Source organism: Helicoverpa armigera, chromosome 28 (genome assembly GCF_030705265.1).
Source record: "Helicoverpa armigera isolate CAAS_96S chromosome 28, ASM3070526v1, whole genome shotgun sequence".
NCBI classification, from domain to species: domain Eukaryota; kingdom Metazoa; phylum Arthropoda; class Insecta; order Lepidoptera; family Noctuidae; genus Helicoverpa; species Helicoverpa armigera.
Genome location: NC_087147.1, coordinates 6,883,898 through 6,898,191, shown reverse-complemented (window position 1 = coordinate 6,898,191; position 14,294 = coordinate 6,883,898). Strand labels below are relative to the sequence as shown.

At 35.2% G+C, this 14,294-nt stretch overlaps 1 protein-coding gene across 3 annotated transcripts; it reads right to left on the bottom strand.

Moving 5' to 3' along the window:
• Positions 1-4,290: 4,290 nt before the first annotated feature.
• On the bottom strand, positions 4,291-14,205 carry LOC110383394 (transmembrane channel-like protein 7). Of its 3 annotated transcripts, none has more exons than XM_064042283.1 (6): positions 13,600-14,205; positions 13,409-13,504; positions 11,757-11,949; positions 9,415-9,522; positions 7,653-7,753; positions 4,291-7,221 (listed from the first exon to the last, which is right to left on the bottom strand). In XM_064042283.1, the coding sequence occupies exons 3-6, from the start codon at positions 11,935-11,937 to the stop codon at positions 5,218-5,220; spliced, it is 2,394 nt and encodes a 797-aa protein (XP_063898353.1). In that variant the 5' UTR covers positions 11,938-11,949; positions 13,409-13,504; positions 13,600-14,205; the 3' UTR covers positions 4,291-5,217. The 3 variants fall into 3 exon arrangements, with proteins under 3 accessions (XP_063898353.1, XP_063898354.1, XP_063898352.1); XM_064042284.1 differs by having other exon boundaries at positions 13,822-14,205; XM_064042282.1 differs by lacking the exon at positions 13,600-14,205 and having other exon boundaries at positions 13,409-13,593.
• Between the last annotated feature and the right edge of the window lie 89 nt (positions 14,206-14,294).

Sequence of the window (14,294 nt, the reverse complement as noted above, 5' to 3'; positions counted from 1 at the left end):
TAAAGGTTTTTTTTTAAATACAGCATTTATAATTTTTTTATACTTATTTTGTGACGAATAATACTTAACCTTTTATATTGGAAAAGTGCAAACGTTGACGGTATTCAGTATGTAAATGGACACAGTTTTCACACAGAATGGACACTGACGAGTGTGACCAAAAGGGTGCATTTGTGACCAAGTGGGAATATGTGTGGCCAAATGGGCACACTTGAGGTTCGATGTCAATCATTCATTGTTTTTCTCGTTTACAATAAAAGGTTAAGTATTAAAATTATTTTAATAAATGCTTCTAAGATGGTCGACTAGATAATATTAGCACAACGAAAAACAATTGTACTAAATACGACAAGAGCCAGTGTAAAATTATGCATTTCATTGAGGAAAAAAATATCTAAATCCAGGAATAAAAATTGTACTAAACTTGAGTGAAATAATGCTATAAACAATATTCAAGTGTAAATATGTTTTTAATATAGCGTACGGGTCGTCCTACCTTACATTGATAAATATACTGAGATCACTAAAAAATCTATTTACTTATTCTAATAAATGCTATGTATGTACAGATTTACAAAAGAGAGCCTCTTAAGAATTAAGAATATTAATAATACACAGACAATAATATAGAGTTACACTGAGCATTAAGAGACAAAAGATTTTCTAAAAAACATCTAAATAACGTACGTAAGTCAGACTCTTTTGAGCAAGACGTAGATTTTGAACAAATAAACAATTTTCAAAACAGTCTTAATTTGACACTTTTAAAGGTAACGCAAAAACTGTTTTAATTGGGTAGTTGACTCCAACCAATTCCAGAGACAATTAATTTGAATTTTCTTTTTTGCTACCTTGACCAAAAATCTTTTCAATATTTTGAATTATATTGCTTTTTGTATACCATGTAGAATGATAAATACATAGTTTGCCATATCAAAACCATGTATCCTACATAGAATGAATTGTGTAAAATACATAATTTTGGAATAGCAGAGTTTGAAAAGTTCAGAAAATCGCATTTGTTGGTATCAACTACACAATTATTATTAATTCATTATACATAAAGACTCTTCGATAGTGTGTCATCAGGCTACCGAGGCAGTTGATGCTACTGAGGACAACAAGAAACCATCCATGCGCATCAAGCAAAGAATGGGAACATGGAACGTAAGAGGATTGCTGAAACCGGGAAAACTCGCGATTGTAGAGAAGGAGATGAATGAACACAATCTTATGTTGCTTGGATTATGCGAAACTCATATGAAGCAACAAGGACACGTCACAACTTCGAGTGGCAATCTAATGTTTTTCTCCGGTCACGAAACTGATAGCAAAAATGGCGTAGGCATACTGGTATCTCGTAGACTACGTAAATTCGTCACTGGCTACAACCCAATAAATGACAGAATTATGACCATGCGCATCAACTGTACCCCACTTCCCCTAAACATCATCCAAATCTACTCACCTACAGCACAGTCAACAAAGGAAGACATTGACAATTTTTATGGAACTCTACAAACAACAGTAGAGAACATATCCAAGCGCGAGATCCTAATAATTCAAGGAGACTGGAATGCGAAGGTAGGGAGCACTGAACAAGATGACCACATCCGCCACATACTTGGAAAACATGGACTTGGCACCAGAAATGAGAGGGGTGAAATGTTCATAGATTTCTGTGTAAGCAATAATTTAACTATAACCAACACGTGCTTCAAACACCACAAGCGAAGATTATATACATGGACTTCACCCGGTGGAAAATACCGTAATCAAATTGATTTTATTACGATTGCAAACAGATGGAAGTCGTCCATAACGAACACTAGAACATATCCAGGAGCGGATTGTGGCTCTGATCATCAACTGCTAGTGTCAGATCTACGAGTGCGTCTAAAGTTTCGTCGTAAGAAAGCAAAACCTTTAGCTAGGCTCTCAGAACCGGAATACGATGGTTTCCAGAACAATACGGAATCATATCTAGCAGAACTCACCCCTAAAATTGCACATATGAATCCAGAAGAGCAATGGCAGCAGTTTAGCGAGAAAATTGTCAATGCACTAGATTTTATAGCCAAAAAACCTATGGATAAAAAAGACTGGATGTCAGAGGAGGTTTGGTCTAACATAAAGCTACGTAAAGAACTCAAAAGTGGCGAAAGACCCGAAAATTTCGAAGTGAAGTACTCTCAAATGTCCAGGTTAATTCAAAGACAGTGCAGACGGGATAAGAACCAGTATTTGGAGAACATCTGTACCGAAATCGAACATCATGCGGACAAGTATCAAACTGCTGATCTTTTCAGAAAGGTCAAACAAATAACACACAAAGTCAAACCTTCCTCGTGGGTGATAGATGACAAAAATGGGAATCCGATACATGAAGTTGCCAAAGTAGCTGAAAGATGGAAAGAATACTGCGAGGAACTCTACCAAGACCAATCATCCAAATCCACTTCATCAAATAAAATCATAGGAGATGAAGAGCCCAGCATTCTCCGCTCAGAAGTTGAAGATGCGATCCGGAAACTTAAAAGAAATAAAGCAGCAGGGCCGGATCGAATCACAGCGGAAGTCTTGAAAGGACTGGGCTCAAATGGAATAACATGCCTGCATAATATATGCAATAGAATATGGCATACAGGACTTTGGCCATCTGACTGGGTACACTCCGCAATTCTTCCTCTCCATAAAAAAGGATCGATGCGGAACTGTAGTAATTACAGAACTATTGCACTAATATCCCATGCCAGCAAAGTTCTCCTTAACATCCTCAATGCCAGACTAAGAGCTTTCCTGGATTGGCAAATACCCCAAGAACAAGCGGGTTTTGTAAAAGAAAGGGGAACGAGAGAACAAATATTAAACTTAAGGCTCATAATAGAAAAATGCTACGAATATAACACCCCAACTTTCATGTGTTTTGTGGACTACCAAAAAGCATTTGACTGCGTCAAGTGGGAGAAACTATGGAAAGTACTTACCGAAGCGGGGGTACCCTCCCACCTCGTAATGCTGATTCGCAACCTTTATGAGTCGAGTTATGGCACTGTAACAGTAGGAGACACAACATCAAGCCGTTTCACATTCCAGAAGGGCGTTCGTCAGGGATGCATAATCTCTCCTATACTCTTTAATATTTACGGAGAACACATTATGCGTCAAACGCTAGAAGACTGGGAGGGTGGCATAAAGATAGGTGGAGTCAAGATATCTAATCTGAGATATGCAGACGATACCACCCTTTTCGCATCATCCGAAAACGAAATGGCGGAGCTGCTGCGTCGTTTAGAAACAGCCAGTCTGGAAATGGGACTTGCAATTAACAAATCTAAGACCAAGCTCATGATCGTTGATCGATTTGACACTATTCAACGCACTGATATCCTACAAGACTACGAGACCGTAAACCAGTTCCAATACCTTGGCTCGTTAATAACAAATAAGGGAAGTAGCGAACCTGAAATACGTAGGCGAATTGGCATGGCAAAGACAGCGATGACCCAGTTGAGCAAAGTCTGGAAGGACCGAAACATCAGATATCGGACCAAAATACATCTGGTCCGCACTCTTGTCTTTTCCATCGCATTATATGGTGCGGAAACGTGGACTTTTAAAGCTGCCGACAGGCTGAGAATCGACGCTTTTGAGATGTGGTGTTGGCGCCGTATGCTGCAGATACCATGGACAGCCTTCCGCACAAATGTATCCATTCTACAACAACTAAAGCTAGAAAAGACAAAACGCTTATCCACTACCTGCTTGCAGCGAATAGTACGGTATTTCGGCCACGTTGCTCGCAGAGACACTAACAACTTGGAACGCCTGATGGTAACAGGAAAAATTGAAGGCAAAAGACCTAGAGGTAGAAGTCCCAAACGGTGGTCAGACCAGATATCGGAGGAACTGGAGATATCTGTCAGCACTGCACTACACCAAGCAACGGAACGTAACCGATGGAGACAACTGGTTGACGAAATAAAAAGGAGTCACGATCCTCAGCATTGAGGGAACGATCGAGGAGGAAAGTGCGTGTACCTTCAGTAATACATACACATACCACTAAAAACTTCAAATATACACGTATAAAATTTTCGCTTTAAATACTAAATAATTTCATTTGTATTTTTGATTAATTAATTTAAATTTTTTTGCTTATAACATCTTGCATAAAGTTCAGTAAAATAAGAAAGACAAAAAAGAATAATCCATTAAAAACTTTGTAACTGAAGAATAAATATATCAGTTTTGAAGACTTTCCTAAAGAAAAAATATTGATAAATTGACGCCAAAATCTTGCAATATTTGACTTGAGATAGGACAATAGTCAGTCTTAAACCTGGCACTGTAAAATTGTTATTTAAAAGTAAGACTATAGGAATGTAGTTCATAAATACAAAATGCTAAGTAAATAAAGATTTTAGGCTACCATGGCACAATATGGCAGATATTCAAGAAAAAAAGATTGTAACTGTTTTACTCACTTTTGTGGGAAAAGTAAGTGAAATGATTCATATCTTCGTTTCGTTCGTTCGTGTCCTATTGTTATGTTATTGGCCGTAGAGAGAAGGACTTTCTTTATAATGCTAGAATTTCTAAAATATGGTAGTTGTTTGTTTCGAGTATGATTTCATGTTTTTTATTTACCGTTGTAAGTAAATCTTAAAATAATTTTAACCTTAAGTTTGTATTTGTGTTGTCAGGTTAAACTATTTCTTTTAAAAATCATAGAATATTTAAAAAGCATGTAAAAATACGCCAGAACTCCTTTTACAAAGAAACTTGTGGAATTTATTTTTCCTGAAGTAGATAAAGCGTCAGTGGGAAGAGTAAATGATGGCATTTTCAGAGAATTTCTATGTTATTATATTACATAGTTACCTAGTTTATTTCATAGTCATTATAAAATTATTTTCTAAGTTCACCTTAATGGTTCATTCATAGTTCAGTGCAATTATCGCTTGAGATGATAAAGAAAAACCGTGTAAGGAATTATTATAGAAATTAAAGTTCCCGCGTACGGGGAAAAAAAAAAGAAAAGAGAGCTTGAGAGAGGGACAGCGAATGATTGAAAGAGAGGAAGGGAAATGTAGTTTTAAAAAATAATTCACAGTTTAAGATCAAAGTATCATTCTAATACAACAAAATCGTAAATTAGGAAAATTGCACTGTACTATAAACGGCTCTAACCCAACAAATCTACCCCCAACAATTTTACCTAGAACTCTGTCTAATTGAATCATCATCCGCAAAACTAGCTCTATTCCTCCTCTCACATCGTTTCTGATGCTGCCTTATAAACGCACTCAATCTATTCAGTAGAAACTGCTTATCATGACCTTCTAACACCAACTGGTTTTTCAAAACTGTCACCATATGCCTGTTCGCTGCCGCCACGGCCCAGTAATAATACAAAAAGAATAATAATACAGCAAAAGCCGGGACTGCAAAAGTCGAAGTTCCCATTCTGAAGATAAACTCCCGAACAATGAATGGGAAACCATCAAATGTTTGCACGACAAATTCCCAGACATTGTTGTAACCTCGATACGGCCCACAGTTGATAGAGGGAAATATTTCAGCAACAGAATAAGCTACCGGAGCAATAGAAGCAATAAAACCCAGCAATAGAACAGACATGAACAAAGATTTTGATTTCGAAGCTTTATACACGACCGGCGACGGCGTACAATTCGTCAAACAAGTGAATTTCTTTATATAGAAAATTAAGAAATAAAATATTGTACCGATTATTGGTAGGAAAGGACAGAAAAATGAGCCCATCCATATAATAGTCTGTGTGTACACTATATCTAAGACATGTTTTGGCAAATAAAAGTCTTGTTCGCCTATGATTTTGAAGCACCTACTATTCGTGTGTCTTGCTAAGAACGCTCTGGGTAAGTTAATGAAGAAAGTGGTCACAAATTGTACAGCAAAATCCGTGAGTATTAACTTGTATAGCTGTTGTCCGACATACGTCTCCCAGCATTCGAGTTTTGACGAAGATTCGTCTTTTGTGTACGAACAGACGAAACCATTGTCTCTCACATACATGTACATTTGGCTTAGAAGCACCGCTAAGGACGATAGCCTTAACAAAACTGTTCTTAATAACGTAATAATTAATACATGAGCTGGGGTATAACTCTCGAATTGTATTAAATAGCTAAATATTTCTGGGACTATAAGATTTAAAACTACTATACATATAAATGGTAGGAATTCTAGCAGCGTGTTTTCTAGTTGGCCGAAGAACATGCCACCTTCTCTATACAGTTTTAAGGTAAACTTTTCACTGTGAGACACATTTGTGTCAATTCTAGTTTCTTCTTCAACATTTTCGGAAACTTCCTCATTCAATCTATCCGTGGAGTAATTAAACGCGAAATATATTAAAACTCCAGAAGCAATAAGTATAACAAACACAATTACATTGATAAGTAAACGTTTGAAATATATCAGAATTTGTGATTCTCTAGTCCTTAACTGCCTTTCTTCGTTATATTTTTCTTCTTCCAAATAACCTTTTATTTCATTATATAATGCTTTATGTTTGATTTTAGCTGACTTGTCGTTGTGGATGCAAAAATCCCAGCCTCCAAACACCAGATTACAGTACTTATAAAATTGTCCTTCATTTTCTACCAAACGCTCTTTAAACCCTTTGGCGGCAGTTTTCACAATAGCTATTAACGAAAGAAGTACCCACGAAATAGCGACAAGAATATACGCCATAGGCATGTTATAATAGAGCTCACTTTCGAACAAATTGTTTAAAAAATACGTGTAAATCTGGTCCGAATACACTCCATAGAAAAGTATGGTCCGTTCCATCCAACCTGTGCCTTGGATGACATCGAGAAACACATTGGTATCCGTCAAATTTTTTGTTAGGTAATATTGAGAGCAGCAAATGGTAGAATTTGGTTCGTACCCATCGCAGTCGTATTCTACCTCTTTGAGGACCGAAGTTGGGAGGATTAGGAAAAGGATGATGAGAAGGGATATAGCAACGTTGAGGAATAATAACCACCTGAGGAAGAGGAAATAGGAGACCACTCCTGTACCAAACTTGCCTTCTATTTCTCTCATAGGGGATTGCCAGAGCTCTAGTTTGCCAACAACTTCGGATAATCTTATTCGGAATCGATGCCAGACTTTCCGTTGTCGCCATTGGAGTTGTTCGAACCCTTGTAGACGAAGTTTTGTGGCATTCTGAAGAATAAAAGTTTAGGGTAAGATTTTTAATGGAAATTAAAGATAATAATTAGTTTATTTACTTATGTCTTCTTAGGAATAAATGGTTTTGTATTTTCACGTAGTTATGCAGAAATACAGTAAAAATTAAGGCTGATCTGCATTTTGTTGTTAGCTAAACTGACACCAACTCTCTCAACGACTTTTGCAAAATCGAATGTTTTTACATAAATACTTGAAAAGTTTATGTCGCACATTATTTAAGTACATACTGTGCGAAACAAAATAAACAATCAAAAGATATTAATTTTGTTACTATTTTAAAACTTGTATTCAGGATTACAAAGAAATAGTCACCTGCCTATATCTATATCCTGGTACTCATCAACATTCTCTTATTCTTAATCAAGAAGAAGTGGTATTTTATTTAGAAATTATATCTTAATTACCTGTAGTCTAGCCTTAAGTTCACGTTTCTGGTTCATAGGAACTGGCATCGCTTTGATCTGCATGATCTCCTCCCAGGTACGCTCTTCATTTGATAGGTTCTCTGCAATTTAAACGATTTAAATATTAAATTAAATGCTCAACATCATTTATTAAAATCGGGAGCAAAAAAGGATAGTTAGTTACACAGATAAAAAGTTAGAAAACTTTTAAATCTCAAATACCTACACACTCTAAGTAACAATAAAAATGTATGTGGTAAGAATTAATTTATTTATAGGAAATATAACACAATTAAAATACATGTAATCTGCGTACTTTTGTACAATGAGATGTTATTTGAGTTACGATAAGCACGAACTGTAACAACCTCACGTTTTGTTATTTTCCTAAACAGACAGTTTTTTTTTAAGTCGAAGTAGAGTTTACTATATGTATATTTTTAGATAGTAGTTGATAGAGAAAATGTGGCAATACTATTTGCAACTTATTTATCAAAATTGAAAGTATTATTAAAATAAAAATACATTGGTAATGTTTAAAAACCTTGTCTTGTCCTTCTTGTCAAAATAGGGGTGACTATAAAAACTTGAAAATTAATAACTAGAGGTAAATAAGTGAAAATTCTTGTTCCTAATTAATATTTAAGAAAACTTTGATTTAAACGTTAGATCCACTGACCATATGTATAAGCAAAATCACTTTTTAGCTAAGTCAGATTACAACAGGTAAACATTCTACAATATTTTTGGACAACACAAATAGCAAAAAAACTCAATTTCTACGTACTTTCCATTTCCAAAAACAACACAGTTTCCAAAACCACCAGTTATCCGTATAACAGTAAAAACACAACTGATAATGATAGCGAAACCCTGACCCGTTGGTAAACGCTAATTGTCGGAGTTTATTCCCGTGTGTTTTCGTTAATTGTCTTACTAATTGAACTGGACTGTGGCCATTCGCTTTTGTAGGTTCAAGTCTGGATTTTTAAGGTCTGGTTTGCGGTGATAGGAAATTCTAGGGCATTGATCTTGACTAAAAAATAAGAGCCACTTTTTATCAGTATGTAAGTTTTTTTTTTAACATTTCAGAAAGAAATAATGCCTTTGGGGAGTTGGTGCAGCTCGTTTCGTCCAATAAAAAGAATAGTGCACAAGAATTTACGCAAACACAGGTGCACTCTCGATTCCCACAATGATCAACAAGCAAACTTTGATACTTTAAAGCGCTGAACTTCTAACTTATCCTGTAATAGTTATTTTTAACTTTACAGAAGACAGCCCCCAAAACGCCCACCCTTCACCACTTCCTATGTGTTTTTGCTGGGAAGAAGAAGTGGCGCAACAAACTCCCCAGCAACACATGTCTGTCTGTAGTTAAGAAGAACCTTAAACATTGTTTGATATATAAATTTGTATACAATGAAATGAAGAAACAATGAAGAATTACCAATGAAGAAGTATTAAGTAGAATAGGGAGTAGAAGACAACTATTACATAGCATAGAAAACAGGAGAGGAAAAATGATAGGACACCTTATACGTCACGACGATTTTATAAAAAACATCGTGGAAGGGAAAGTCGAAGGGAAGAGGGGAAGGAGTCGTCCAAGGTACAGCTACATGAAACAAATTAAAGAGAAGGTGAATGTTGTGACGTATAAGGAAGTTCAGGAGTTGGCGCTAGATAGGCGTAAATGGAAAGAGCTGCACCGACAAGAGCTGGGCTCTTAAACTTAAGAAGACAATGAAATGTAACTTACCAGATAAATCGGGCAACATAGACAGATGTATATCCCGGCTCTGCGTGGTCCTAGCATAGGTGGACTGTCGCCTCTCATTCTGAGAACGCGCGCGCTTCACCGTTGTGGCTGTGAACAAAATGAATCATAGGGTTACTAATGATAGACATTGGGAAGTTTCTTTGTCTGTCTGTCAGGCCCAAAATCTTAATTTTTTTGGTGATATGTAACAGGTCTTATGACCAGTAATAAGACAACGTGTGTCACGTTTTCGAGAATTTTGCATAAACCTAAGCTTCACACATACATAATGAAATAAATAATTAAGAAGAGTACTTGGCAGGGAAATACGTGTACAAAGTTTTTTAATTGATCTTACAGTCATCGGGCCGTGAAATCCAAGGGCTCCTCTGCTTTATAAAGATCTGACAAAAATATAGACATCTCAATGGTTTTAGAATCATAAATAGAGTATTTCTCATGTGACTACCACATTTACAGGTGCTGGTTGTATATTGAGGAAAATGTATTACCTACTCCACTATAATAATTAATAACTATTGTTGGAATAAATGTGACTACAAGATTTCCCAAATACGTGTAAACGGATGTGGTCAAGATATTCATTATATTAGGTACCTACTAGTGAATTTCCCGTGATTTCTAAAAAATATAGCCTATGTTACTCGAATATGTTATGCTAGTTCTTTACCAACTGGAACTCAATTATTAAATTATTTGTTTTGCTATGGTGACCAACTGGAAACTGATGTAGGTATGGACAATATTGATGACGAATAGGAAATAATTCATATGCTCAATTCTGAAGTTAGTTAGCCATTTGACTTTGCTTGTCCGAAGTTGGCTACTATTGACTTCACAATATGCTATCTAGGCAATAATTTATGTCAGTAGGTACAGGTAGGTATTTTTATTTTTTTATTTGTTTCTTTCACATAAAACTACACATTTACCTTAAACTAGGCATGCAATTAGACCTCTAAGGTCTGTCTTAGCATGCCATGGTAGTATAAATATTATCTAGCAAATAATGGTTATCAGCATGGTATTCCCAATAATTTGAAAGGATATAAAAAGATTTATATTGTTAGCCTGAATTGCTTTCAATAGTCTGTTATTTGTACTGATAACTTTGTTTCCTATCGATAAGTTAATCAAACGAAAGTGTGATAACCTTAATAGCTATTTTTGTGTTACACAGATCTAAATATAGTCCCATGACACCCGAATTTCTTTTAAAGCGGCTCAAGCATTTTAGAAAATTAACCTCAAACAGTGATAGCGTGGAGGTCAGATAGGCAGTCGCTTCTTGTAAAGCACTGGTACTCTGCTGCATCCGGTTAAACTGAAAGCCGCCCCAACATAGTTGGAAAAAGCCTCAGGATTTATATTAACTTTAGTTTCGATATGACGATAACTTAATATAGGATACAACGTCACATGATTTTTATGATGTTATTGTTTTTAACTATTATCAAGAAATCACGATAATATACTGGAAATCGGTTATCAGGCACTAAGAAGTCATTAATCAGGTAATAAAAATACTTATGAAGTGTACGATAATCGGAATTCTATCAAAATCGTAAGATTTCATTGTAATTAAATTGATAAGAATTTAAACGGAACACGGATGTGTCGGTTGTTCTTTGTTTTGTCTATATCCTGGTAAATATAACGTTATTGTCTAGACTTTTCCCAACTATGTGGGGGTCGGCTTCCAGTCTAACCGGATGCAGCTGAGTAACAGCTACATGGAACGAATGCTTAGTTCTGACCAGAGAGCACAGCAAGATGATAATTAGGTATTACAGTCAAGACCAATATCACGTCAAAAGTTACTACTACTTACAGAAATCATTTAGTTCCATGAGTATATTCTGAAGCATTTTTATGTACACTGTAACTAATTACTAATTAAATAGAATGCAAACTCTAAATATGTCATACCTACTTTAACTACAAATGCAATGATATTTTAATCAAGTTCATGTAAGACATTGCTAATAGTGTCATTTCCATTGAGACTAGATTGTAATATTTGTTTTTATTTACAAATTTGTTAAATCATGTTATTTTCTTATAAGAACGAAAATTGCTTATTTAGACCAATGTCAATAGTCAGTTTTAGATTTACTTTAGGATACATCTGGGCAAACATAGAATATCTAAATAATCTTATATGCAGTTTAACATGGAGTTTCTTGCCAGTTCTTCTCCATGAGACCAACTCTTTGGAACCGTGCATCTAGCTTGCCGTTTCGAAAGAGCTTTTACTTACTTAAACATTTTTGATTTTGACTATAAGATTTCCATTCGCTAATTATTCTATTGGAACTTACTATTCCGAGCCTGCTTTGAAGGCAGTAATGTAGCCAATTTAGCAGCATCAGCCCGCTGCAGGTTATCAAAGAGTTCCTGCTCTCCACCAGGGTACAACTCCTGGTAGAACTCCCCACCGGCTTCTTCCCATCCTTCCTGCTTCTTGGAGCGAGCCTTGTTCTTTGAGTTGCCGCCTGACATCTTTCAGAGCATCTGTAAAAGAAGTTTATTTCATATGATTTATTTGATAATTGATGTTGTATGTTGATTATTTGATTATATATAGAAATTGTATCGAGGAAAGGTTAAACCATTTCTTAAAATGGAGGAGGTTCTCAAGCTCAAATAAAACAAAGGCATATACTGCATCTGTGTTGACAACATAGTAAAAAACACTAAGTGAATTTTTGTGGGGTTTTACCAATAAACTGAGTGATTTATAAAGGTTTATTTAGGTATGTGAACAAACCCACACATCACATTATCGTTATTTGGCAATGTTAGTATAAAATTATAAATCAAAATGGAATAAAGTCTTTTTTGGTAGGTTAATTTATGTGACAAAATGAATCATTTCAATTTTAACAAAACAATAACATGTAAATAATTCGAATTTATCAGTGTATAGGTAGATTTGGACACAATCATTTTAAATTCAGAATGTTCAATATGAAGGACAATGAAATAGGTATAATGATACAGGATAAATTATATTTAGTTATTGGATAACCAAATATTGCAAACGTTAACCATATTTAACTCAGATTGGTTCAAAAGAGAATTACAAATAGTTTTGCAATTAACATTTGCAAATATAATAAGATGTTTCATGACAAAGCTAAACCAATTTAGATATAACCAGCGTCCACCAGTGGTTTCACTAGATTACCATGGGAACCTTTTTGTGCACCCGGATAAAGAGCAACTTACAGCCTTCCTTGATAAATCAGCTATCTAAAGCTAAAAGAATTGAGTAAATTGGACCAATGATTCCTGTGTAAAATTAAGTACATACTAGATTTAGACGCAACATAAAAAAAACTTCTTTAATTGGACACACAAATCTTAAACATTAAGACTTGTCAATTTTTTTTATACATGTACAGAAAAGATTAACACAATAATTACAACTGTCCAATTTGAATGCCTCAAGGACTGCCGTGAGAAAAAACATTCACAGTTTTTGTGGTAGCTATTTTAAAGCATTGTCATGGTACAAAAATATTACTACATTTTTTACAAGTTAGAGGTACAGCATACAAGCTAACAGATAGCTATATTACGAATGAGTTAAACAAGGTATAGAAAGCAGGAAAATAAACTGTAAAATCTTGTTTACTATAACTGTTTTAATTATAACAAATGACTTCTGGCTTCTAATATGTAAAATGTCAATTTAAAATCTACTGAGATCTAATCATTCCACGATTAGATGATTATGATTAACAAGTCAAGCTAAACAAATCATTTTATTTATGATTCATACTGTTCCAATTAGTAGAAATAGAAATTGATCAATAAAAAATAAGAAATGGACTATTGCACGTTATTGAAATCCACAATAGTACCAGTGTGCAAATATTGAGAACAATTTCATATTCACAACACAAAGCATTGATAACCTTCTCTGCTTTTTTCAAAATAAGGGCAAAGGTACTGTTAGGACACTCACCGTATAACATAAACAATAGATTTTTATCCCACTGTTAGATTACCCACGTCACTTCACGGGCACAAAACATTGTTGAGAGCTAGTAACTAAACCATTCTGTAAAATAAATAAATTAACGTTTAATTAGTTACAAAATGCAGGTATTCGAGACCAAAATAGTATACATCCACAACGCAAGGAGTGGTACGTACTGCATGATTGTCTATCTGCGATCGTTCGGAAACTGCGAACCGAACCGAAGAACGAAACGTAATAATTTTTACATGTCAGATTATTTATAGAATTATCCGAAATGTTATGATTAGGTAAGCTTGTAAAGATAATAAACAAGCGTTTGAGATGTTAAAATATTTTGTTGATGGGGCTTTTAGTTCATGAAATTAAATAACTTTTGTGTCAATATTAGTACGTACTGTGGCAGTTACGTGACTTGGAATGTTCATTTTTAATTGCGGGAATCTGTCACTCACAATCACAAAATGCATTAATTCAAAATGTTCATTTGTTTTTATCAAATTATTATTCACACTTATGTTAATTGACGTTTTTTCGTCATTGTTAAAAACAGATATTGTTAGCTAACGATTACATGGAAGCATTACTTTTCATTCAACAATAAACAATGGGAGCTCTTATCGATCACTTTTATAAATGGAACGCGTCCGTCGCGCTGTTTCCAACGAGATTACAATCAATCCCTCCGCACAGATCGTAATGACGTTTTATATGGAAATGAACAGCTAGGGAGCCGATAAAAACACTAAACTGATATCCGCAGTCGGCAAAAACCCGACGACCACCCGCCGTTCGCGTAAACAAATTTCTGAGGAAATTTTCTTCATGCAATATCCGGTTCGGCTCGCGATTGGAGCATTTTCGCGGCATT